The sequence below is a fragment of the Paramisgurnus dabryanus genome, chromosome 16, assembly GCF_030506205.2.
Source record: "Paramisgurnus dabryanus chromosome 16, PD_genome_1.1, whole genome shotgun sequence".
Taxonomy (NCBI): domain Eukaryota; kingdom Metazoa; phylum Chordata; class Actinopteri; order Cypriniformes; family Cobitidae; genus Paramisgurnus; species Paramisgurnus dabryanus.
This window is the reverse complement of record NC_133352.1, coordinates 2551378-2574539: the sequence shown is the minus strand read 5'-3', so window position 1 is coordinate 2574539 and position 23162 is coordinate 2551378. Positions and strand designations below refer to the sequence as shown.

Sequence of the window (23162 nt, the reverse complement as noted above, 5' to 3'; positions counted from 1 at the left end):
AATTATAAAATATTTTCAAACGCATTATTTTCGCAAATTACAGAAATTAAGACCCGGCGGGGGATGTATACTGCTTGTGGACCGCGTGCTAATTGCTAGAAGCTAGCGGGAGGTCCGGACCGTGTAACTTATATATCTAGGGGGACCGTAAAGTTATTAGAGGCTCGCCTCGTCAGAAAAGCCGGGGCGTACGGTCTCGGTTAGTTTGGCAAAAAGCTTTTAGCTCTAGCATCATAAATGTAGTATTTTGTGACAGAAGATGACAACATGCAAAATACAACGTGACTTCTTACCTTGATGAAACAACGCGATCGCGAATCGAATCCAGTCTGTTTCAGATGTGTGAATGATCCATGAAAGTCCAATAAAATACATCCAATTACCATTTTTGTCCACAAATGCTTATATTCCGTGAAATATAGATACATAGTCTGTTGTTTACATCAGATTTCGCATGAAGTTCTTATCGCCTACAATCTGAGGACTGTTTGCGTCGTAACACACTGTATATAAGATTACTCCGGGTTCCAATAACCACGAGTTAAAACTTTGTTTTTAAAAGTAGGTGGGAGTATAATCCATAATATCCAAATAGCGCTGTTATTTCCGTGAGACATGATAACAGCACAGAGGGTCTCATTCAAGTGACTGCTCTATGCTCTCTAGCTACCTGGTGGGTGGAGACCTGCGAGTGGGGTGGTGGGCGGGAAAATTCAAACTGAATGTGACGAAACTTTTTGTTACGTCACAACGGAGCTGAGTTTTAACTGGCGCAATCTGAGACTCAAGGCAGAGGACATTCAGAAACCCGTATCTCACTCAAAACAGCATGGATGGATTTTTTTCCAAGTTTGTATGCGTGTGGGAGCATCAGAGACACAAAATAACACCCCAAAACCCAGAAAAAGTGAGTTTTTCATAATACGGGCACTTTAATGTGCATTGTTTAAAAATGAGTAAACTGAACATGCATACAAATGTCATATAAAAGCCTGAGAGGCTTTGACGGATAAGAAATGAAACTGTCAGGATAACATTACCTTGTCTTCTCATCCTCATCATCACTGGAGGAAGAGTACTCTGCTAACTTCACTAATGGGCTTAAGAGCGACTTCATTCCCAAACCCTGAAGACAAAATTTGTTTAATTAACCCCTCAGGTAAACACATATTTTACTCATCAACACTTTTAGTTAAATATAAAACAAATAATCAAATGGAATAAACAAACAATCTATGGCCAGTATGGCTGTGATGATTGTGCACTATTGATGCCTGCTCCATGTAATACCTGTCCAAAATAACTGTTGTATCAGGCCGCACAACATATAACCTAAACTAAAATATGAGTATTACTTTTTGTGTGTCTAAGAATAATACAAGTAGAATTAATGAGTGCAAGCTCTGGTACATTCACACATACCTGGTTTAGTGGTGATGTTACAATGTTTCTGTTTTGTTGAGGTGGGCTGTCCATCCTCTGGTGACCTGCAAAAGCAAGAATCTCAGAAACTGCCACACCAATATCCAGGGGCATGATAAATGCAGAAGTACAGTTACACACGTATACCCGACTGACTGCTAGCTGAGCTGCTGGAGTAAAATATGTTGTCCAGAGGAGACTGACAGCCTCCACTAATTCATGATAAAAGAAGAGAGAGAGAGAAACAGATGGTCATCAGTGAAGGATAAAATGTTCATTACAAGTAGTTCAAATAGCATCAGTGTAACACTTACTTGGATCCAAATCTGTGATGGTTCATAAGATCTCTGGAATACTTTGAAGTGGTTCGCTCAGGGATCTTAAAACAAATATTACAAAACACTTCTGCTTTATATTTTGTATTCCTATATAATTTTTACATTTTATAGTTTCCACTTTTATATTTAAGTCATTTAGCAAACACATTTATTGCAACATTTTAATCAGGGTTGCTGCAGGTTTCACTAAGTCAAATTTAAGACTTTTAAAGACCTTTTTAAGACCATTATGAGTGAAATTTAAGACCAACGCGACAAAATGATCTCAGAAATTCTCAAAACATTATATTTTTTATCTTTATTATATAATTTGTTTGTTTTTTGACAAATAAAATCCACTAATATGGGAAGATCAGTTTGGTCAGCTGCTGATATGTGCCTTGTTAACATGTTTTACACTTTGACCACCCATATATGCATAAATATGCACTATACCGCCATCGCATTTATTCGCCTCTCTAATTACACAATAATTAAATGAAAATGATATTTACCATTAAAAGGCTGTTCGTGGTTTGTTGTGTGTTGCTAACAAGGCCGTTTCTAAATCTGAAGGCTGTAGCCTCCAGAGGTTGCATTTGTAGGCTGCATATGTCATCAAGATTGTCATCAGTGAGGTAAACAAACGCTTCCTAAGTGAAAACTGTGTAACACTAAAGCTGACTCGTTGTTGGTGGCTCGGGACTCGACGGCCTGACTGTTTAAGTTGATTTTCAATAAAGCAGTTTTGATTTTTTCGCTTCTGGGTCCTCTGTTTCAGAACCTGGCAAATGCTCAAGTAAGCCACGGGCTAGTTGGTTAAATTAACACAGAAACATTTTTGCTTATACAAAACTGCATTTAAGGTTTATTTCTCGCCAAACCCACAATATACAGTCAGACCACAACACCTGATATATAACTTATGGCATGAATTGCGTGGATTATAATAGCATTTTCAATTACTATTTTGTTTTTTGTGCTTTTCGGGAATAAACGGAGGTAAGAAATTTAAGACTTGGGTTAATTAAATTTAAAACCTAGGATGAAAATCTGGCAGTTTTTAAGACTTTTTATGGCCTTAAATGTAACTTTCTGAATTTTAGACTTTTTAAGACTTTTTAAGACCCCGCGGGAACCCTGTTTAATGAATTTTCTTAGCCGCAACCTGTTGACCACATTTCTGTGTGTTATGCATCTGTCATATTAAAGGAAGGAAGGAAGGAAGGAAGGAAGACATCTCCCTTTGGGAGAGGAAGCTGTTTTGACCACAAATTTAACAGCTGCCACCTAGAGCACAATGTGAAATATTTCTTACTACCTTAATAATAAAAAAGTTATTTTGATGATTAATGTACAAAAACACAAATTTGTGTAAGTGGAACTGAATGTCTCAGAATAAACAAGCATAACACATCATGGTTATTCTCAGGGAGCTGGACAGTAGGAATAAATGTGTTGTCATCAAGGCTTTCACAGCCCTTTTGTGACGACTACAGCACCTGACTAAGGGGGCAAACACAACAAATGCGTTTTAAATGCTTAGAAAGGCAAGGCGCAAGCACACTGCCTTTTTTGGTCACTTTTAAAAAAGCAGTGTGACGCGACTTTTTATATCGCTAGTCCTGTCAATCAAATATTGAAGCATGAACGCTCTTTTGCTATTAACTGTCATACGAACACAAACTTTAAAAAGTGGGCTTTTGCTCTGACCTTGATCGAGGGTGAGAGGTGCACAAACACGCAGGAGACAGTGAGTGACTGAAGTCCGGTTGTTCCAAGCAACTTCCGTCACCACAACAGAAGGCCCGCCTCTCCCCTAATTCGATTGGACAATGGATAAACGTGTATGACATCAGGCGCTTTTCCGCTATGAGCTCACCTTCAAAAATGCATGCTACGGAGGGCGGCCAACAACCCCAGGCGTTTGGCGTGCATAAACAGCATGCATAACGCACACTGCCCATAGAAAATCATTAAAAAAGGTGCCTGCAACTACCATAAACGCGTTTTGTGTGATCGGCCCCTCAGGCGACTGATCTTGTTTTGCTCTTGCAGTATTTTGATGGCACATGATTGTGAGGTGGCTGCAGCGTTCAAATTTTTTAACCAGGATGTATTGTATTTGTTAGGCATTTGTCGATCTGCGCAGTGTTTCATTAAGTCGACACACCGGGTATCAGTCCGGGTATATAAACCCCAGTGTTTTGTTGGTTGGTGATTGGTTTACTGTTAAATATAATTGTATGTGTCTTAGTTTCTCTTGACTCCCTGGATTTTACCTGTTTGGATTTATTAAGGCATCTTGCATTTGGATCCTGTTTCCTTGCCCTTTGTTTTACACCATAGCATTACAGAATTACTGACAAAATGGATCCAGCAAGCAGCTTCGTTTGCTCTATCATGGCTGTCGTTCTGCCCTCAACGTTTCTATAGAGTTTTGGGAGTTGGTGTCCCAGTCAACAATGGCCAAGAGACTTTTGAGGACCTGGTTTTGGCTGGAAGAAGATGGTCTCCTTAGGGTGCACCCTCACTATCCGCACCTGCCCCAAAGTCTAGTTCGTCGAACTAGTGCAGGGGTCCCCAACATTTTTTCAACCACGGACCGGTTTCAGCTTTAAAAAAAGTTCGCGGACCGGGGGGTGAGATTGGGGGTCGCTGAGTTGCTGTTCAAACGTGCTGAAAATCTTCATTTTCGAAATTTAAGTTTTAAATGGAAGTAAAGATAACAACCATGCATTAGGAAAATTAATAATTGCTTTATTTAGGCTATAGTATATTTTCTTTAGACGTGTAAAACCATATTTTGGCGGATTGATTTTTACTTAGTTTTTACTTAGTTTGCCTGCCCATTTAGTCTTAATAATTAATGGAACCTAAACGAACTTGGCTTGCTGTTCTCGAAGGCAGCTCGAATCTTGGTCGGGCTCGAGACCCAATTCCAAGTAACAGAAGAGAAGAAAAATGCAGTGAAGGAGGAGAGATGCCAGAATAATTGCGGCTGGGCGCAGAGGCACGGAGACTCACGTTTACCATGATTAATGATGATTGACAAGTTTAGGTTCCTTTCAAACCTACATTAAAAGTGTAGCCGTTAAAATATTATTAGCCTAATAGTTTATTTTGATCATGGTGCTACGATCGATGGATAATTCTGAAGTTGTTTTAAAGAAGAATAAAATAATTTCTTTTCAGTCATTTGCGCTGTCACACATTTGAACGTCTCTGCATATGTACATCATTGCGACATACATTTGCAAATGATTCATAAAGTCATACCTCCGCAATTCTTTGATCGATTGTGTTTTAGAAGTACTGTATGCTCAAACTCTAATGACAGCAATGTGATCGCTGATGCGTTGGTAGAGAGAGAGAGGTGGAGAAAAAGAGAGAGAGCTCTGTTCAAAAGTGGAAATGATTGATGTTATTTGAAGTCGGCTCTTACAGTACAAAATACCCGATTAAGCTATTACGTGGCTATTATACACATTTTTTCGGGACGTTCTTGCGACCCGGTGGCAACTTGTCCACGACCCAGTACTGGGTCGCGGCCCGGTGGTTGGGGACCTTTGAACTAGTGTGATCGCTCCGTACTGTGCTCAGACGCAGTTTGGTTAATTGCACCCTGGCCTGCTTGCAGTCGTGGGCTTGGTTCACTTGGGCTCGGAGGTGAAACAGAAAGTGTGAGCGCAAATTGCCCAAAAGCGTGGTTCAAATGGCAAGACGTCAGTTGCGCGGCAGTCATTCAACTTTATCTGCCTTAGTAAAAACTTTCTGTTGCGCACTGCAGAGTTATGTGAATGTCTTAGTGGCATAAGCGATATATTGACAAACCAATATAATACGGCAGTGTGTCATCGCATCACAAACAACTCAAAATAAATAGCTTTCCCTGAGTTCGCTGCCATGACCAAAATGGCATCCTTGTGTCCCGTTGTTCTGGTCTCCCTCTCCACTGTCAGCACCACCTTGGGCTGCAGTTCCCTGGTCTCCAGTTCTGTTCTGACCTCTGCTCTAAACTGGTCACCCTAACCACCAGCTCTGCTTTGGCTAATGTCTGTTTTTTTCATCCATAGTCCATAAAGAAATAACTAGACCACGCGTTGGGATGATGACAAATCAATAGATGACAAGCATGTACGATCATGATCGTGACATATAAAAATAATCATTTTCTAGGTCTTAACAATCAAGATTCTAAGCTGTGCCACTGACCTATCGCAGCAGCTGACCAAAGTGGCCAACGTTTGTCTCGTCCTTCCTTTTGCATTGTAGTTCTTTTGGGCTACTCTTATTGTTGGCACATGTGTCTTGTTTCCCCCCGATAATCCTGGCTGTATAACCCCAGTGTTTCCTGTGTCTTTCGTTAGTAATTGTTCGCTGTTAGATTGCACGTGTCTCCCTGGATTTTACTTGTATGGATTTATTGAAGCATCTTGCATTGTGATCCTATTTCTTTGTCTTTTGTTCACAGCTCGTCGTTACAATATCATTTTGTTTAAATATTTTCTCGTATTACAGCATAATATGCAGAGTCCACTATAAGACATTGATAAGCTGATTTCACTCAACAGTGTAAACACTATGGCACTTTCAAAACTCTTGTTTCTTGCTCTCTTCGAGCAGCACTAGTCAATATATTGTGTCTTTCTCTTTTAACCAAACATACTGTACATTTTGTATATAAGAGACCTGTAGCAATCTGAAGAATACAAACCTTGGGTGGCTGCTCAGCAGGGTTAAAGAAGACATCATCTAGTATTGGGGAGACAGGAGTCGTGGAAACATCAGACAGAGAGCTGCTGTGATGAATCTCTCCACTGGAGCACAGGCTCATATTCTGAAAGATCAGACTTTTTATTATTGTTTAATAAAAAAAGATGATCATACATTTATATTTTCTATTTATTAAAGTGCATACACTTAGTAAAAGAACAGTTCACCCAAAAATGAAAATTTGTCATATTTTACTCACTCTCAAGCCATCCTAGGTACATAACTTTCTTCTTTTGAAGGAACTGATGGGTTTTTGCAAGAAACAAATTATATTTCAACCAGAATGCTGCACATCTGCCCCAATGTTACAAAAGCCCATCGCTTGACTCAGAAGACATTTAATAACTGTAATAATATGTTTTCATGGATGGATTTGCTTTTTGGGGCTTTAAGATGAGACATGATCCAATGCCATTATAAAGCTGTGAAGAACATTATTTAATATAACTCACACTATGTTAGGCTGAAAGAAAAATGTCAAATACCCTTATGATGGCTTGAGGGTGAGAAAAGGTAAGTCTATTTATTTATCATTTGAAATTACACGAAGAGCAGGTGACAAGATTTGTTAATAATCTTTTATGATGTGATGTTGTACCGGCTGCTTGGCTGCTCTCTGGAGTGCTGGTGTACAGGGGCTAGAGTTGCTCCCTGATCCCAAGCGGGACTGAGGAATCCTGGCAGCTAAATGATTCAGATTGAGATGAAGGTTGTCCAGGGATTCCAACACACCTGCCACCTAAATGCAAGAGATTCAATAAAATATCAGTGTTAATACGATGTCTACTGAAGAAACACAGCAAAGTCATCATGTTTCAGATTTTGGGTGTTTGTGTGTTTACCCCTTCATGTGGTCTTGTGGGACAGTTGGATGTGACTCTTGGGCTCTTATGCTCTTGTCTATCAGTCCTATGATGTTCACCATCTTTGGGCTATAATTCAATGAGAATATAAAAACACTGGAACTGATATAAACATTTAAATACTCAATATATTTCATTTAGGTAGGCCAGGGAGAATTTTTCCTGAACATAAACACTTTCATTTTCTTTGATATTCATATTATGCATGCATATTTGTCTAAACCAAACAAGTGAATGCTAAGCTACTGCATGCTGTAGAAGAGACTGAAGTCAAATGGCAAGTATTGAATAAAAATCTTATACAATATATTGAAATGAAGAATGCTGAGAACTCTCAAGAACTAATTGATCTAAACTTTCATTAAATAATCCTGTCAATTACCTGCACTTCACAAAAGCGTGGTTGTTATAATGTTATTATGTGACCCTGGCTGTGAAAAGTCTTAAGTCTCATAATCAAATTCTAATTTTTAAAATTAATTTCACTGTGATTTCAATATTGACATGTCGTTATTCAATCTCAAAGTTCTTTACATTATGTGGGATGATTTTATTTAGAAAACATAACTTAGAACAAACCTGACATTTACCATTGCATTTAAGTTACATTCTGTTTGAGGAAAACACTTTCACGCATTTCCATGTGAACACACACACACACACACACATTTCCCAAGACCCGCAAGTACATACATTCAATGATAATGCAAGAATGAATTAAAAATGTAGATAAAGGACAGCTACCTACAATGCTGTACAGAACAGTTTCAAAGAGATTCATTCATTGTAACCTTATTATTAGGTGAAGTGATTTACCTCTTGCCATATCATCTCCTGAAGTTCTGGCCACTGGAGTCCTTTCTCGTGTAGCAGCCTAGCCTGTTTCTACACAAACACACAACACAGTACGAGTCTAAACATTGGATACATCCAAAGTAAAAAAAAAGATTAATAACCTAAACAGAGGTATGAAAATGATGCGGAGACCAAAACAGAAACAAATTAATATTGGATTTGGGGTTTTATAAACTGAATTCACACAGTATTATTTTTCATGTACTGTAAGCTACTTTTCCTTTACTATTCCAGAAGTACAAACATAGTAGCAGATACATATGGACTTGAAATGAGCATAAACCTTTAGGTAAAGCTGTGAAAACAAAGTTTACCATTTATAGTGTATCCTTTCTAAAAGTATACTAAATTCCTAAAAAAAAGATTCATACGTCTTCAAGGCGTCGCCTTTCCTCCAGTTGTTGCTCAATTCTCTTTTGTCGGTCTGCAAGCAGTTGTCTCTTGTAGTTGTCTTGATTGTGTAGTTGTTGTTGGAGCAGTTGTGTTTGCGAGTTTGTCTCTTGCTGCAGACGAAGAAACTCTCGTCTTAATGTAGACTCGCCAGGAAGATTCACAAGAGAGCTGAGGGCAAACGGCACACACTTTAAAGAGAGATATGTCTAGGTTTTTATGCCATCTGCCATGTTGAGACCATTAACAGGGCATTTTACCCAGGCCGTATGACTCGTATGCATCAATGCACTCAAATAACATTCAAAATATCAGAGAGCCGGACACTCGAGAGTCAGTAACACAGGACAGTATATCATAACTACAAACAGTTGTTTGATGTAAATAGCACAATAACCTTAGTTTAGTCATAATGCTAAAGCACAGCTACGACCTCTTTATTTAGCTTACTTTACTGAGCTACCCAAAAGAATGACATATTATTTTACTTAAAAAAATTGATAAACATTTGTTTCCTTAAAATTTTGTTATTACTTAATAATAGAGAAAAACGTAAAAGTATAGATTAACACATACCTGGGTTCACCTTCATCCTCATTCATACCATCATCTTCATCTTCACTTCCACTGTATTCATATTCCAATCCCTCTGTTAAGGATGATCACAAACAAAATTCAAACAATTTCATGCTTAGACAAGCAGTAAAAAAATCAAAATTTAAAGAGCACCTGATTAAGGACGGTTTCACATTTGGTGCGATTGCCTGGTCCGAACCCGAGTTCGATTGCTTCCCCCTCCCCATGCCCCCCATGGACTGTGTTCACATATTATTTTTGCATCCGAACCGCGGTACGCTTGCATCATCAAGCTGCAGCCGGCGCGCTCTCATGTTGCTTGGCAACCGCTGTAAACGAAAAGACGACAAGCGTGATTGACGAACTCCAAGCAGAGAGATGATTTCTGAATGCCTCCGCAAAAATTTACGTCGGCGGACAGACCGTTGTCATCGAAACGACTTTAGTATGTTTGGGGCAGACAGACGCAAGTGCGTTTCTGTATTATTTCTTTGAAAACAAAACCAAAGGTTTAAAAAATAAGAACAAAAGTCAAGCAAGCATTCTATGCATTTTGTTGTCAAGGTAAGTGCACGCACACAAACACACACGTCTGTTTTTGTGGGGCATTCCATATAATACGTAATTAACAGTGGTTCACTTCCGCGATTTGGTATGATTGCGCTCACATTAGCAGCGAACCGATCTGGAGTTCACATGAACCGGACCCCAGACCACCCTTTTTAAGCAGACTCGAGTACGTTTCGCGGGTGCGCACCCGAGTTCGGAAGACAGCGTTCACATCATCCAAATGAACCGAACTCTGATGTCAATCGAACCCGGGTGCGCACCAAAAGTGCTAATGTGAAAACGCCCTAAAAGACAAGACACAATGAAATTGGGTAATTGATGGCCAGCCCAGTTTCTTTTGCACAATTTAAGTACTTTTGCAGCAGACAGATGCAAGTGGGTTTCTGTATTTATTCTCTGATAACAAAATTAAAGGTTTTAAATAAAGAACAATGAGGATACAAACAACTCTGTCCATTTTGTTTCATAGCCACTGCATAGCACCATCAGTAAAACGGCTGCGGCTCAATCACGCAAGTGTACCATGGTTCAAAATAAAATATAATGTAAACAGAGAGCAGCGGGAAAAGAGGGAGGGGGAGAAATCGAACACGGGTTTGGACCAGGCGATTGAACCTAATATGAAACCACCCTTAATCTGTTAGAATGGAAAAAATTCTAAAACAGGTACTGGAGAGATCTTTAACCACAAGACAACCACATGTACTGTAGGTGGTATGTTGTTTCCTTCACAATAACAACAAAAACATTTTAATCATGTTAATACAGTACATGTTTGCATACTACAGCACCAACTTTGTCATGATATGAAGAGTTCAGATGCAAAACCCTTTAAGTGTGTCTGTAAATAAGCTTTTTTATCAGGCTCTTACGTTAAGTTCAGTAATTTTATTTTAATGGCACAGAAAAGGTCACTTTGCAACACTGTGTGCTGGGACTACAGTGGCACTAATATGATAGACATAAAAGGTTTTAGAGGTTCACATTAGCAGTAATTAGTCAGTAATTACATTGCAATTTGACTGTCTAAAGTGCATGCAACACATAGTAAACGGTTGCAAAATTACTACTAGAAACACTACAAACTAGAAACATTGCAAACGATGAGTCCAAATTCAAAATGTAAACATGAAGAAACTAAACCACAGTTTGTGGCTGTCAAATTTGTGTTGTAATCAAGTTGAACACAAGGGAACCAAATTTAAATCTGATAGACGGTCATTTCCCAATCATACCCTCTCTTACCCTCCTCCCTATCATTTGACATCCGACGTACGTGCTCTGTTGTTCATCCAGTTTGTTTTTGGTGGACTTAAAGGGACTGTAAGTAGGATTTTAAGTGTTTTATTAATCAAAATCAATGCCTTTATTCATAAATATGTCCTCATTGGTGTCGAATGACCTCTGCCATTGATCTGATTTTTCTTTGTTAGCTTAGAATTTCTTCTCTTTACTTACATTCAACGGGTAAGTCCAAGGAGGCTTCCATAAACTATAACAGCAGAGAGGGACAAAAAGCACTAGCCTACCAACGCGTTTTCACAAATGGTTTTCAGTCAGAACACATGAACCAGCTGAAACGGACAAGGAGATCAGTGAATACATAAAGGCTACCGTAGTTGCAACACGCATTTGGAAAAGTGAGGCGCTAGAGAGCACTATTCGTTTGAATGTAAAATACAATTTCACCACTAGATGGGGGTAAATCCTACCTACTGTACCTTTAAGAGGACTTGATGTGGTGTTTAACGGATTCTGCAAACAAAACTGTATTTTTAAATAGATTGAGGTCGGAATTCGGCGGATTTGAAACGTAACTATTTAATAAACTTATTATACGTGCCGAGGGCATTTGGTCAATATCATTATCTCATTTTGAATGAGGTGGTGCTTAGCGGATTTTGCTTGTGAGCTCTTCATATGTTTATATAAGCAATAGTTTCGCACCTTTCTCTCGTCTCCTTTTTCTGGTTCTGTCCAGGTGATCTTTCAGAGTTATGCGTACTTGCCGTTCATTGGGAAGATCTTTAATAAATGAATGGCGTAAGAGGGTCTCTGTTGAAGACCTGTGCTGGTAGTTCTTCACAAGACAACTTTCCACAAACGTCAGAAACTTTTTAGACCTGAGGAAGCAACAAAAGTCTTTACTGCATTTGCGTTTGTCATTACGTTTTTTAAAAGCCAGGCAGATATAAACAACAACAGCTTACATAAAGTAAACAATACTTATTTGAGTCAAACCGTGTAATGTTTAAAATAATTTAGTACACGGCACTCTAAAATTCTGATTGGCCAGTCGCGACATTACAAGGAATGTTATTACAAGATAACAACCGCACAAAAAGAATAACACAGCAGCAAATAATTTTGACAGGTACAGTTTAATATTACACAAAAATCTAATATAAATATGTCTTTTAATAACATATATGACATTTTATAAAACGGTTAGTTCCAATCCTTGATTCTGATTGGTCAATAGGTGTGCTTTATTCACAATAAAACACGGTTATGACTGCTTCACCCAATGGTTCTGTTTATCACTGCGCCCTTAGCAACACCCTTAGCAACCACACGTATCGGTTTGTTGTTTTTATTTGAGCTTTCATGCATATTACACATTGAAACACATTTTTGTTCATGGTCATGATTTTTCTATCATAAGGTCTACATTGATTAAAAATGAGCAAATAAAATATTTCAAATCAATATTTAATTCTCCGTACCTTACTTATGAGGTAAACAAGTGGGATAATGTACAGGCATCAGGTTGTTATGTAAGGGATAATGTAGAGGCAGCCGGTAGTTATCGGGAAATAAGCCCCGACAGTGTGATCAGGACCCGACGCGAAGCGGAGGGTCTTGTATCACACTGAAGGGGCTTATTTCCCGATAACTACCGGCTGCGTCTACATTATCCCGCTTATTACACGGCTACTTGCCACATAAGAAAAAAACTGGACATGAATATAAATTTGAAACATTTTATTGGCATATTTGTTTTAAATTAACATTTTTATCCTTCCGCGAAACTTTGCACAGATGCATAAAATGATCGTAATACCTTATTAAGATCCTCTGCTTCATACTTGTCTGTCTCCATTTTTTCTCTTTTAGCCAGTCTTTGAAAAGTTTTAATGCCCATTCTGTATTTTTTTGTGTGTTGGCTTCGTAGCTGTCATGCTCTATTTTGTCAAGTTCAGTCTCAGTACACTCTCTGTGTCTTGTCATTGTTCGTTCTTCTATCCACTGTTTAAATGTTTTGTTTTTTCCGTACATGTTAAAATTAATAAAATTTTGTGGTTGTCCAGTGTTTGTCACAAGATGGCGCCAAACAGTAATCTTTATTGGCACGGAGCGATTTAAATCGTACAAGTAGTACCGGCTATGCGTTATTACTTTGGAGCGGTTATTATTTGAAAAGAACGAACCTGCAAATGTCTCAACTGACCAATCAGAATCAAGCATTCCAGAGAGCCGTGTAATAATGTGAAATAAGCCCCTTCAGGGTGATACAAGACCCCCCGCTTCACGTCAGGTCCTGATCACACTGTCGGGGCTTATTTCTGAAATAACAACATGCTGCCTATACATACTAAAGTATTAAGCTCAGATGTTTATTGCAAATTATATCTGAGATGTTCCAGCTAACACCTGTCATACTTCTATAGTAATATACTATAATAATAAACTAACAGCAGTCTTACCATTTCTTAGACTTCAGTTTGGGAGGAGGGTTTCGAGGAATCAGAAAGAGCGCTCTCATGGGATGCATGTCACACAATGCTAAAGAAAGTTTTGTGGGAAACAGATGTAACTATTGGCTGGTATTCAGCGGTTTTGTCAAGATTTTGAATGTGTGTATGAATGCTGCAAACTCACGTGGTGCTCCCTCAGCCATCTCCAAAGCTGTGATGCCCAAAGACCATACGTCACTCTGAAACAATCAATAAGGGGCAAGTGAAGTGATACAAGCGACAACTGATATCAAGGAGAAAATAGATAACTAATATGGGTTTCGGTCAGTCGTTTTCAGATGCGTATGTACTAGGTTGTTCTGATCTACAGATAGATCTGCTCTGATGCAGTGATCACAGACATCAGATTTATCCGCGCAGAGTAGCGGGGGCAAGGCACAATGCACACACAGAACATTACTCCACAAATAACTGCTATTTTTTTATTTAATCAGAGATGGTGATAGAGAGGCCGGAGTTACAGACTGCAGCTATAAAGACAAACTATTAAAAAACCAATTAAAAAAAAACAATAAAAAAATCTAAAATATACCAGGTAGAGATCCTAAGGCATCTAGTGCTACAGTATAAAGCTATATAGTGTTGCCATAAAAACTGATCATTTCAAGAGGAAGGAAGTGAAGCTCGCTGAGCAGAACATCACAGATTGTCATCTCATAATTCCAGTAACAGTGTGTAATTAGGATGAAAAGCTTCAACCAGGAAATATGTGACGGTGGTCTTTCTGCTTACCCTGTAGTCATATGTGGAGTCTGGGTTCTCATCACATGCAATCACTTCTGGTGCCATCCAATATGGTGTCCCAATAAATGTGTTTCTTCGTCCAATCGTCCTGTCTAACTGAGCACTGACACCAAAATCCACTGGCATCACAGGACACCGTTTAAAACAACGTTAAAAAACATCAGTGTATCATTGAGTACTGTGTCATTATTTAGCACTTAAAGGGGTCATGAACTGAGGAATCAAATTCCCCTTGACATGTAAGAGGGCTTGGTATCATTATTACATCCTGCAGGTTTCAAAGCTTAAAATGCACTCCTTATCCATAAGGAAGGAATTATGCAGTTGTTCGCCAAGGTAAAATGGCTGTTCTCCATGTTTAAATTGGGCCGTACGGATACAAGTATGTATCTAGCCATGGCACTCATCTCATTACAATATGCTAACTGGATAACACCGAATAAAGCCTAACCTATTATACAGTATAAATTGTTTTAAAAAAATCCCACTGAAGTTCAGTCACAGGAGCGACTCAAATGGATCTGAAGGAGTAGCTGTTTATAATCATGATAAGATTGTAAAAACAGTAGGATTGTGATGTCAGTTATTCATTTATATGCTTCCATTAGTGGTGCTTGTGAGACACTTCAGGAAAACACAGTTCATGACCCCTTTAAACCTAAGAGCTGCTTACATACTGTGTGCTGTTTTACATATCTTACCGAGTTTAATTTCAGCGTTTTCTGTCAGCAGCACATTTTGTCCTTTAATGTCTCGATGAATCACATGATGTGAATGCAGGTGTAACAGACCCTGAGAAGAGCATGCATATCAGTCAGTACAAACTATATGGACACAGATATGATCTACAACCCAACACAACAACATCGTAATCAGCCCTAACTGTCTTTTAGCAAGATTTGTACAGGCTACTTCTCTTAAATACCACAACATACTTTGCAACATTCACAGACATTGTCATATGACACCGCAGTGCCGCGAGAGTGAAAGCACATACTTTCTTTTCAAGCCAAGCTGATATTTCTTTTGTGATCTCATTGATGTTGCATGATGTTCAAAAGTGACGTATAAAATGGTGGTGCATAGGGTATAACTCACCCTGAGCACCTCCCGGCATATGTAAGCAATCCAGTCCTCTTTTAGACAGTTTCCTTTGGTCTTCTTCAGCAGATCCGTGACTGAACCCGCACCACAGTACTCCATTACCAGCTGATGGGTCATTACAAACTTACATGTCATCTCGTACAAAGGGCATGCCAAACATATATGAAGTATTTATTTATTAACTTGTGGTCCATATATTGTAGACATGTCATCATTTCTCTGAGTAGCTTCATACATTTATTACATTTACATTTATTAGTTTAGCAACATGCTCACATCAAACTTCATTGAAATCTTCTGTAATGAGCAAGTGCCCTATGGGTATTTGTAAATTGATGGTTTATTTCCATAACACAGTTTACAAGTTAAAGCGACACCAAGTTTTACACAAGCAACAAATACTGGAGAATGATATTATTTTATACTATGTTATGTTAAGATCTCATCTAGCCACAAAATGTTAGAACATGAAATTCTCTTGTGTGATTCCACAAAATTAGTCAAATGTTTAATGTCTGGATATTTTAAGACCTCACAAATAAACAAACTAGATTCAGTGTAGTGTAGTGTGTGTGTTTCCACAGGAAGTCACACTGATGTTTATTTGGGTTTAGTGGTACTCACCCAAAGCTGGTCATCCTGACCCGCAGGACTCTTCTTAACAAAAGCACCATAATATGTAGCGATGTTCCTGTGATGGGAATGAGTTTTTAACATATTTATCTCCAGTTTGATTTCATCTTCTTCCTCCTATGAAACACATTGAAAAAAAAGAAAGAATTTTAAATAAAGGTCTCTCTTAAAGAAGCACTAGACATTTAACATAAAGCAAACATTCAATGCTATTTGCACATTAATATAATTGTATCGTGGGATATATTTTTTAAGTAACACAAAAAAGAATACATTCTAGAAAACCATAAGGGCATTAAACGTGGACTATACACCCTTAGATCTGTTGGTCTCTCATTTCTTAGTGGTATTTTTTTATCTTGAATAATGTCTATTAGAACAAAAACATTTTATCACTGAACCTTGAACCTTTGAATAACATAAAATTCATCATCAACATATTAGATGTTCAAAGGCTTGAAACTCCCTCAATGCAAAGCAGTGTTTGGGGCCCATGGTAGGCCCCAAACACTGCTCTGGTAACCGCAATCCCGTACTACAGCGCTACTGACAAGCAGAACACAGACCGTGCTGTTCACATTTTAATTTAACAATAACATGTTTTAATAACGTTAAGAAGCGTTGTCCTGGGGGGCGCTGCGGAGCTTTAATGGAGTAGGACGTGAGTTTGGAAGCTCTTGCCGATTTCGGTTAATATCGTAATTATTTGCGCTTTTGCGACATATTTTGTATAATCTTACTCCGCAGTATTTTTTTTCTTTGCTTAGAAGTCTAACTCCAACTGCGTAAGATGGCTGGAAAGAACTCTAAAACTCGTAAAACTATTCAGACACAACTGCGGCCCAGTACTCAAATTGCGACCACACCCTCAAGTGGGTCATCTGTTGCCTCTGAGGTCGAGGCCGCCCCGACGCACGCTAACCTGGATATCGCTGCACTCAAGCTTGAGTTGTTGGCCTCGGTGAGGAAAGATATTGCCGATATTTTTAAAAAGGAGCTTCAGGATACACTCGGCGATGTTTTGCCTACTATTAAGCACGACCTGCAAGCGGTGAAATCTCAGCTGGCGAATGATAAAGCAGCTACCGATGCTACCATGTCCAAGCTAAAAGGTACGGTCGGTGAGATGGAGCACGCACTCACCGAATGCTCCGATGACATCGCCGGGATGAAAACTACTATCGAGCGCCTCACAGCTAACGTAGCCAGGTTGGAAAATAAATGTGAAGACTTGGAGTCCAGATCACGGCGTAATAACATTAGGATAGTGGGAGTACCCGAGGGTCCTGACACCTGTACTACTGCTGCTGTAGCCGCCTTACTGAAGGAAGCGTTCACTCTGGAAAAGGAGCCGCTTTTGGACCGGTCCCACCGGACCCTCCAACCCAAACCCAAGCCCGGTGATCGTCCACGAGTCATTGTGTGCAGATTTCATTATCACAGTGACTGTGTTGACATTTTGCGCCGCGCTAGAGAGCTCCGACAGATTAAAGTCAGAGGTATGAACATCTCACTGTTCCCTGACCTCACTGCCAAGATAGCTCGGGCTCGGGCTGCGTTTAACGAGGTCAGACGCCAACTCCGGAGCATTGACGGTGTTCGATACGGTCTGTTTTATCCAGCGCGACTTCGCATCACTTACAACGGGGTTGAGAAGGACTTCGTTTCTGCGGAGGAAGCCAGTGATTTTGTTAAAACTTTGGTTCCTGGTTGAGCCTCGATAGCTTTTCGGATCTGTCTTTTATTATAGAGGTTGTAAATTCACTTAGTTCTTTATTTGTTCAGTATTAAGCGGTTTTCTGGCCTGCTGCACTTTTTTTTCCTTTTGCTTCAGGCTTAATAGGTTTCACCATTGCTTGGTTATAGCAGGTCTAATCCGGACTACCTCATTTTATGTTTTCTGCATCTATTTGCACAGGTCTGAGTGCCTATTGTTAATTGTTACATCTTTATTTTCATGTGTTTTATTGTATTCACGCGCATATGCTTAGTGTCCAGATCGGCAAGAGTTTTTTTTTCCTTTCTCTTTTTCCTTCTTGTGTTTGTTCTGCATGGTCTCCGGGTTGTTCAAAGCTATTTTGAACAACTTTTTGTTTATGTGGGAAACACTGCTGTCTCCTTTGTTCTTTGGTTATATGGGGACTTTGGGTGTATTTATGTTAAGGGGTTTGTTGGGAGGGGAGGGTGTCCCACCTCGGCTCTATTTGACCATTTTCAAAAAAAAAAAAGTGTTTTATTCAAATGGTTAATGGCAATATAGATCCCAGCATTGCTGGGTCAGGCACACCACTCAGATTCATCAGTTGGAATATCAGAGGTATGGGTAATCCTGTTAAGAGATCTAAGGTTTTTACTCACTTGAAACGTTTAAACTCTGATTTAGTATTTTTGCAGGAGACTCACCTCCGTGTCAAAGATCATTGTAGGTTACATTGCCCTTGGGTTGGTCAAGTATTCCATTCAAACTTTAATTCTAAAGCTAGGGGAGTCGCCATTTTAATAAACAAAAGAGTTCAGTTTTCATCTACCGATGTTATTGCTGATAGGAATGGCAGATATCTCATGGTTGCTGGTACCCTGATGCAAAAAAAGGTTCTGTTGGTAAATGTATATGCCCCAAACTTCGATGATGTTGAATTCGCTAATAGATTGCTGAGTAACATCCCCTTCTTGAATACACATCTGCTGATCCTCGGTGGGGATCTAAATTGTGTTCTTGACCCAATCTTAGACCGGTCTAATCCTCGAAATCTGACTCAATCTGCTATGTCTAAAATATTCTTGGATTTTATGAAACAGAATGGTCTTATTGATCCATGGAGATCTCGTAACCCCTCTGTTAAAAAATTTTCTTTCTTTTCCCAGGTACACCATTCATATTCTAGGATTGATTACTTTTTTATTGACAGTACACTTAATCCATGCGTTAATTTTTCAGACTATTTAGGTATTGTTATATCCGACCATTCACCTTTATTATTAGATATTCAACTTTCTACCTATAAGCGTAGCCCACCCCTTTGGAGATTTAACTCTCTCCTTCTGGCAGACAATGAATTCTGTGAATTCATTTCAAATTCTATTGAGGAGTTCTTATTTTTCAATCACAATGACTCTTCTTCATATTCATTGTTATGGGAGACACTTAAATGTTACCTGAGAGGTCAAATTATTTCTTACTCTGCTCTTACCAATAAAAAGATTAATGCCAGGCTTAATGCACTTACATCTTTAATTAGTAACCTTGATCAAAGATATGCACTGAACCCTTCTCCGGAACTACTTAAGCAGCGCCTTGATTTGCAAGCAGAATTCGATCTCATTTCAACTAAAGAGGCAGAGCGCTTGCTACTATGTAGCCGTGGCTCATACTACGAACATGGCGACAAGGCTAGTCGTTTACTGGCACATCAGTTACGTCGACAGGCTACTTCCCGTCTGATACCTGCTATTAAAAACACTAATGATCCTATTACTACAGATCCCTTGGAAATTAATGCTACTTTTAAATCATTTTACTCTTTATTATATAAATCTGAATTTCCTACAGATAATACTAAAATGAATACATTTCTTCAGAATCTTTCGAATCCTGTCATTGATACTAATACTGCCACGCAAATGGACTCTCCACTCTCTCTTGAAGAAATATTAAATGCAATTAATGCTATGCAATCTAAAAAAGCCCCAGGTCCCGATGGGTTTCCGATAGAATTTTTTAAAAAATTTATTGCCAAACTGGCACCGTTACTTTTATCTGTCTTCAATGAATCCCTGGAAAGTGGTGCATTACCACCAACCTTGACACAAGCCACTATCGCTCTCCTTCTTAAAAAGGACAAAGATTCGACCTCCTGTGGGTCTTACAGACCATTGTCTTTGCTTAATGTCGACGTTAAGGTATTGGCTAAAGTAATTGCGTCCCGTTTAGAGAATGTGCTTCCTCATATTATATCTGAAGAGCAAAATGGTTTTATAAAGGGACGTCAATTGTTTTTTAATACCCGTACACTTCTAAATATAATTTACTCAAAACACTCAGCTAAACTTCCCGAGCTTGTGATCTCTTTAGATGCAGAAAAGGCGTTTGATAGGGTAGAGTGGGAGTACTTATTTGCAGTTTTAAAAAAATTTGGATTTGGTGAAAAATTTATTTCTTGGATTCGCCTCCTTTATTCTTCCCCTAAGGCCAGTGTTCATACGAATGATGTTTATTCTGATTATTTTGCCCTTGGACGGGGAACTCGCCAAGGTTGCCCTTTATCACCTTTGCTCTTTGCTATTGCTATTGAGCCTCTGTCTATTACTTTAAGATCTTCCCCTTTTTTCAAAGGAATCACCCGTAATGGAACTGAATATAAATTATCTTTGTACGCCGATGATTTGTTATTGTATGTAACTGATCCTATAATTTCTATCCCTGCTGTTTTAAGTATTCTGGAGAACTTCAGTTCTTTTTCAGGTTATAAATTAAATTTGGGGAAAAGTGAGTGTTTTCCCATTAATACTGCAGCATGTCTTATGCAACAATCAGATTTCCCATTTCGTTTGAGTCCATCAGGGTTCACATACCTAGGTGTTAACGTGACTCGTTCTTTATCCAGTCTTGCATCTGCAAATTTTACTCCCCTTATCTCAAAGATTACATCCGATATTCAAAGGTGGGGTAACCTCCCTCTTTCATTAATTGGGAAGATCAATGTTGTTAAAATGAATATTTTACCAAAATTTCTTTTTTTATTTCAGTCAATTCCTCTATTTCTACCAAAAAGTTTTTTCGACTCGCTTGATAAGATAATTTGTTCTTTTATTTGGGGTGGGAAAACACCTAGAGTTCGTAAAACTCTACTGCAGAGATGCAGATTTAGTGGAGGACTTGCATTACCTAATTTTTTAACCTACTATTGGGCGGCTCACATCCACAAACTTTGCTACTGGTTAAAATCCCCTGGATCCTCTTGGTGTAAATTGGAAATATCATCTTGTAGGGGATCTTCTATACCTGCTCTACTCTATTCCTCTTTACCTATACCTAAACCTTCTCTATATACTGATAATCAAGTAGTTCTTAACACAATCAAAATCTGGTATCAATTTAGACGACACTTTAAATTTGTAAATGCATCTTCATTGGGCCCTGTGTATAAGAACCATTTATTTCCTCCTTCACTTTTGGACTCAACTTTTTCACAGTGGTATGACAAGGGTATTACACAATTTAGAGATTTATATGTAGATGGTGTATTTGATAGTTTTACCAATTTGTCATCTCGCTACGAACTACCTATTACTCATATGTTCCGCTACTTCCAAACTCGTAGCTTTGTGGCTAAGTGTTTCCCTAATTTCCCCTCTTTGCCTCTAAAACATCAGTGGGAAGCCATGCTTTCATTTGTCCCTCATCACAGAGGAATCATTTCAAAGTTGTATGACATTATCTTAGCTCTTAGCGATTACTCAAATGACAAACTTAAGTGTACTTGGGAAAGGGAATTGGGAATACAAATATATGATGAGTCCTGGGAGCAGGCCATAGAAAGGATACATTCTACCACCTCTTGTGCTCGTCTTGGACTTATTCAATTTAAGGTCTTACATAGGGTACATTTTTCTAAGCTTAGACTGTCTGAAATATATCCGGAAGTGGAAGATAAATGTGATAAATGTCATGGTTCTCCTTGTCATCTTAGCCACATGTTTTTTTTTTGTCCTGACTTGAAGGATTTCTGGGTGGGTTATTTTAATATTATGTCCTCTGTTCTTGGGGTAAATCTTCAGCCTTGCCCTCTGATTGCTATATTTGGGATTCCTGACCCCTCACTTGTACTTAATCCTAAACAAAAGGACATCATAGCTTTCACATCCTTACTAGCAAGACGCTTATTATTATTACATTGGAAATCTGTTAAATATCCTTCTATCTCCCGTTGGCTCAGAGACGTCATGTATTTTTTAAAACTTGAGAAAATTAAATACACGATGAGAGGATGTACAGTCAAATTTTTCCATAAATGGCAATCTTTTATTTCCTATTTCACTAATTTAGTGTCACTACCCAATTAAATGTGTGCCTGTTATTCTTTTACTGTTTGTATTGCATTAATTACCAGTAATATGTGTGTTGGTCGAGGTGAGCTGAGCCAGGGATTGGGTGGGGGGTTGTTCTTTGTTTAATACACGATACTTTGTTTATATTCAAATATTTTTGCCGACTTTCTTATCAGTGTTTTTTTTTTTCTATGTATATGTGTCCATGTACATATGCATATATGTTTAAAAGTTAAAAATAAGAGGAGGGGAGTGGTAAAGGGATACATTGTATTTGTGAATGGAGATGTTGTTTACTTTTTCCCTTTCTGTTCGCTCAATAAAAAGAAAGAAAAAAAAAAAAAAAAAAAAAAAAAAAAAAGAAGCGTTGTCCTTCATCCTTTAAACTTCATACAATTCAATTCAATTTTTCAATTCAATTTTATTTATATAGCGCTTTTCACAATTGGTGATTGTTTCAAAGCAGCTTTACATTAATAGAAGCAAAGAAAACAACAATACATGTATAATAAAGACTAAATAAATTGTCTACTGACAAGCCAAACGCAGACCGTGCTGTTCACGTTTTAAATCATTAAGCGTTGTCCTTCCTCTTTTACTGACAAGCCAAACGCAGACCGTGCTGTTTCACGTTTTAATTCATGAAGTGTTGCCCTTTCTCCTTTAAACTTCATACATTTATAATAAAGGCTAAATAAATTGTCAATGACAACAAATGTTGAGATCTTGTATTTTTCGTAAATTATTTAAAATGTAAAAAAAAAACTAGCCTGTTTATTTTGTTATATCATACAGTGAATGTGTGAAAAGGCTTGAGCTTGCAAAGTGAAACTGATGACAGAAGTAGTGTCGCCTGACTCTAAATGCAGTTTTGAAGTTAAAAATTTCCTTAATGAAATCCTTTCTTCCTATATGGTGTCACCATTGGAAGCTGTGAATTGATGCAAACTAACCCCGCACCTCCTTCTCGTACTTCTGAGTGACAGTCACTGATAAATGACTGGATTGTGCATAGAACGCTTAACGTAACAGCGTGAGGTGAAGCCACCGGCAGAGTTTGAGCCGTCATCTTGGCATCATTGACTTACTTACAAAATCATGATCTA

General features: G+C 38.5%; 1 protein-coding gene across 6 annotated transcripts in view; it reads right to left on the bottom strand.

Moving 5' to 3' along the window:
• LOC135757468 (mitogen-activated protein kinase kinase kinase kinase 4) overlaps nt 1-23162 on the bottom strand; it is a 78636-nt gene that overhangs the window by 23851 nt on the left and 31623 nt on the right. For 5 of the 6 annotated variants that reach the window (XM_065272008.2, XM_065272011.2, XM_065272009.2 and 2 more), the window contains exons 4-20: nt 16000-16125; nt 15370-15480; nt 14973-15063; nt 14260-14390; nt 13652-13706; nt 13477-13555; nt 11717-11892; nt 9200-9272; nt 8605-8794; nt 8195-8263; nt 7358-7447; nt 7114-7254; nt 6457-6579; nt 1737-1801; nt 1564-1634; nt 1423-1487; nt 1041-1126 (exon numbers count right to left, since the gene is read on the bottom strand). In XM_065272008.2, the coding sequence (XP_065128080.1) occupies nt 1041-1126; nt 1423-1487; nt 1564-1634; nt 1737-1801; nt 6457-6579; nt 7114-7254; nt 7358-7447; nt 8195-8263; nt 8605-8794; nt 9200-9272; nt 11717-11892; nt 13477-13555; nt 13652-13706; nt 14260-14390; nt 14973-15063; nt 15370-15480; nt 16000-16125 (1742 nt within the window). The remainder of the gene's footprint in view (nt 1-1040; nt 1127-1422; nt 1488-1563; nt 1635-1736; nt 1802-6456; nt 6580-7113; nt 7255-7357; nt 7448-8194; nt 8264-8604; nt 8795-9199; nt 9273-11716; nt 11893-13476; nt 13556-13651; nt 13707-14259; nt 14391-14972; nt 15064-15369; nt 15481-15999; nt 16126-23162) is intronic. The other variant, XM_065272010.2, reaches the window with a different exon arrangement.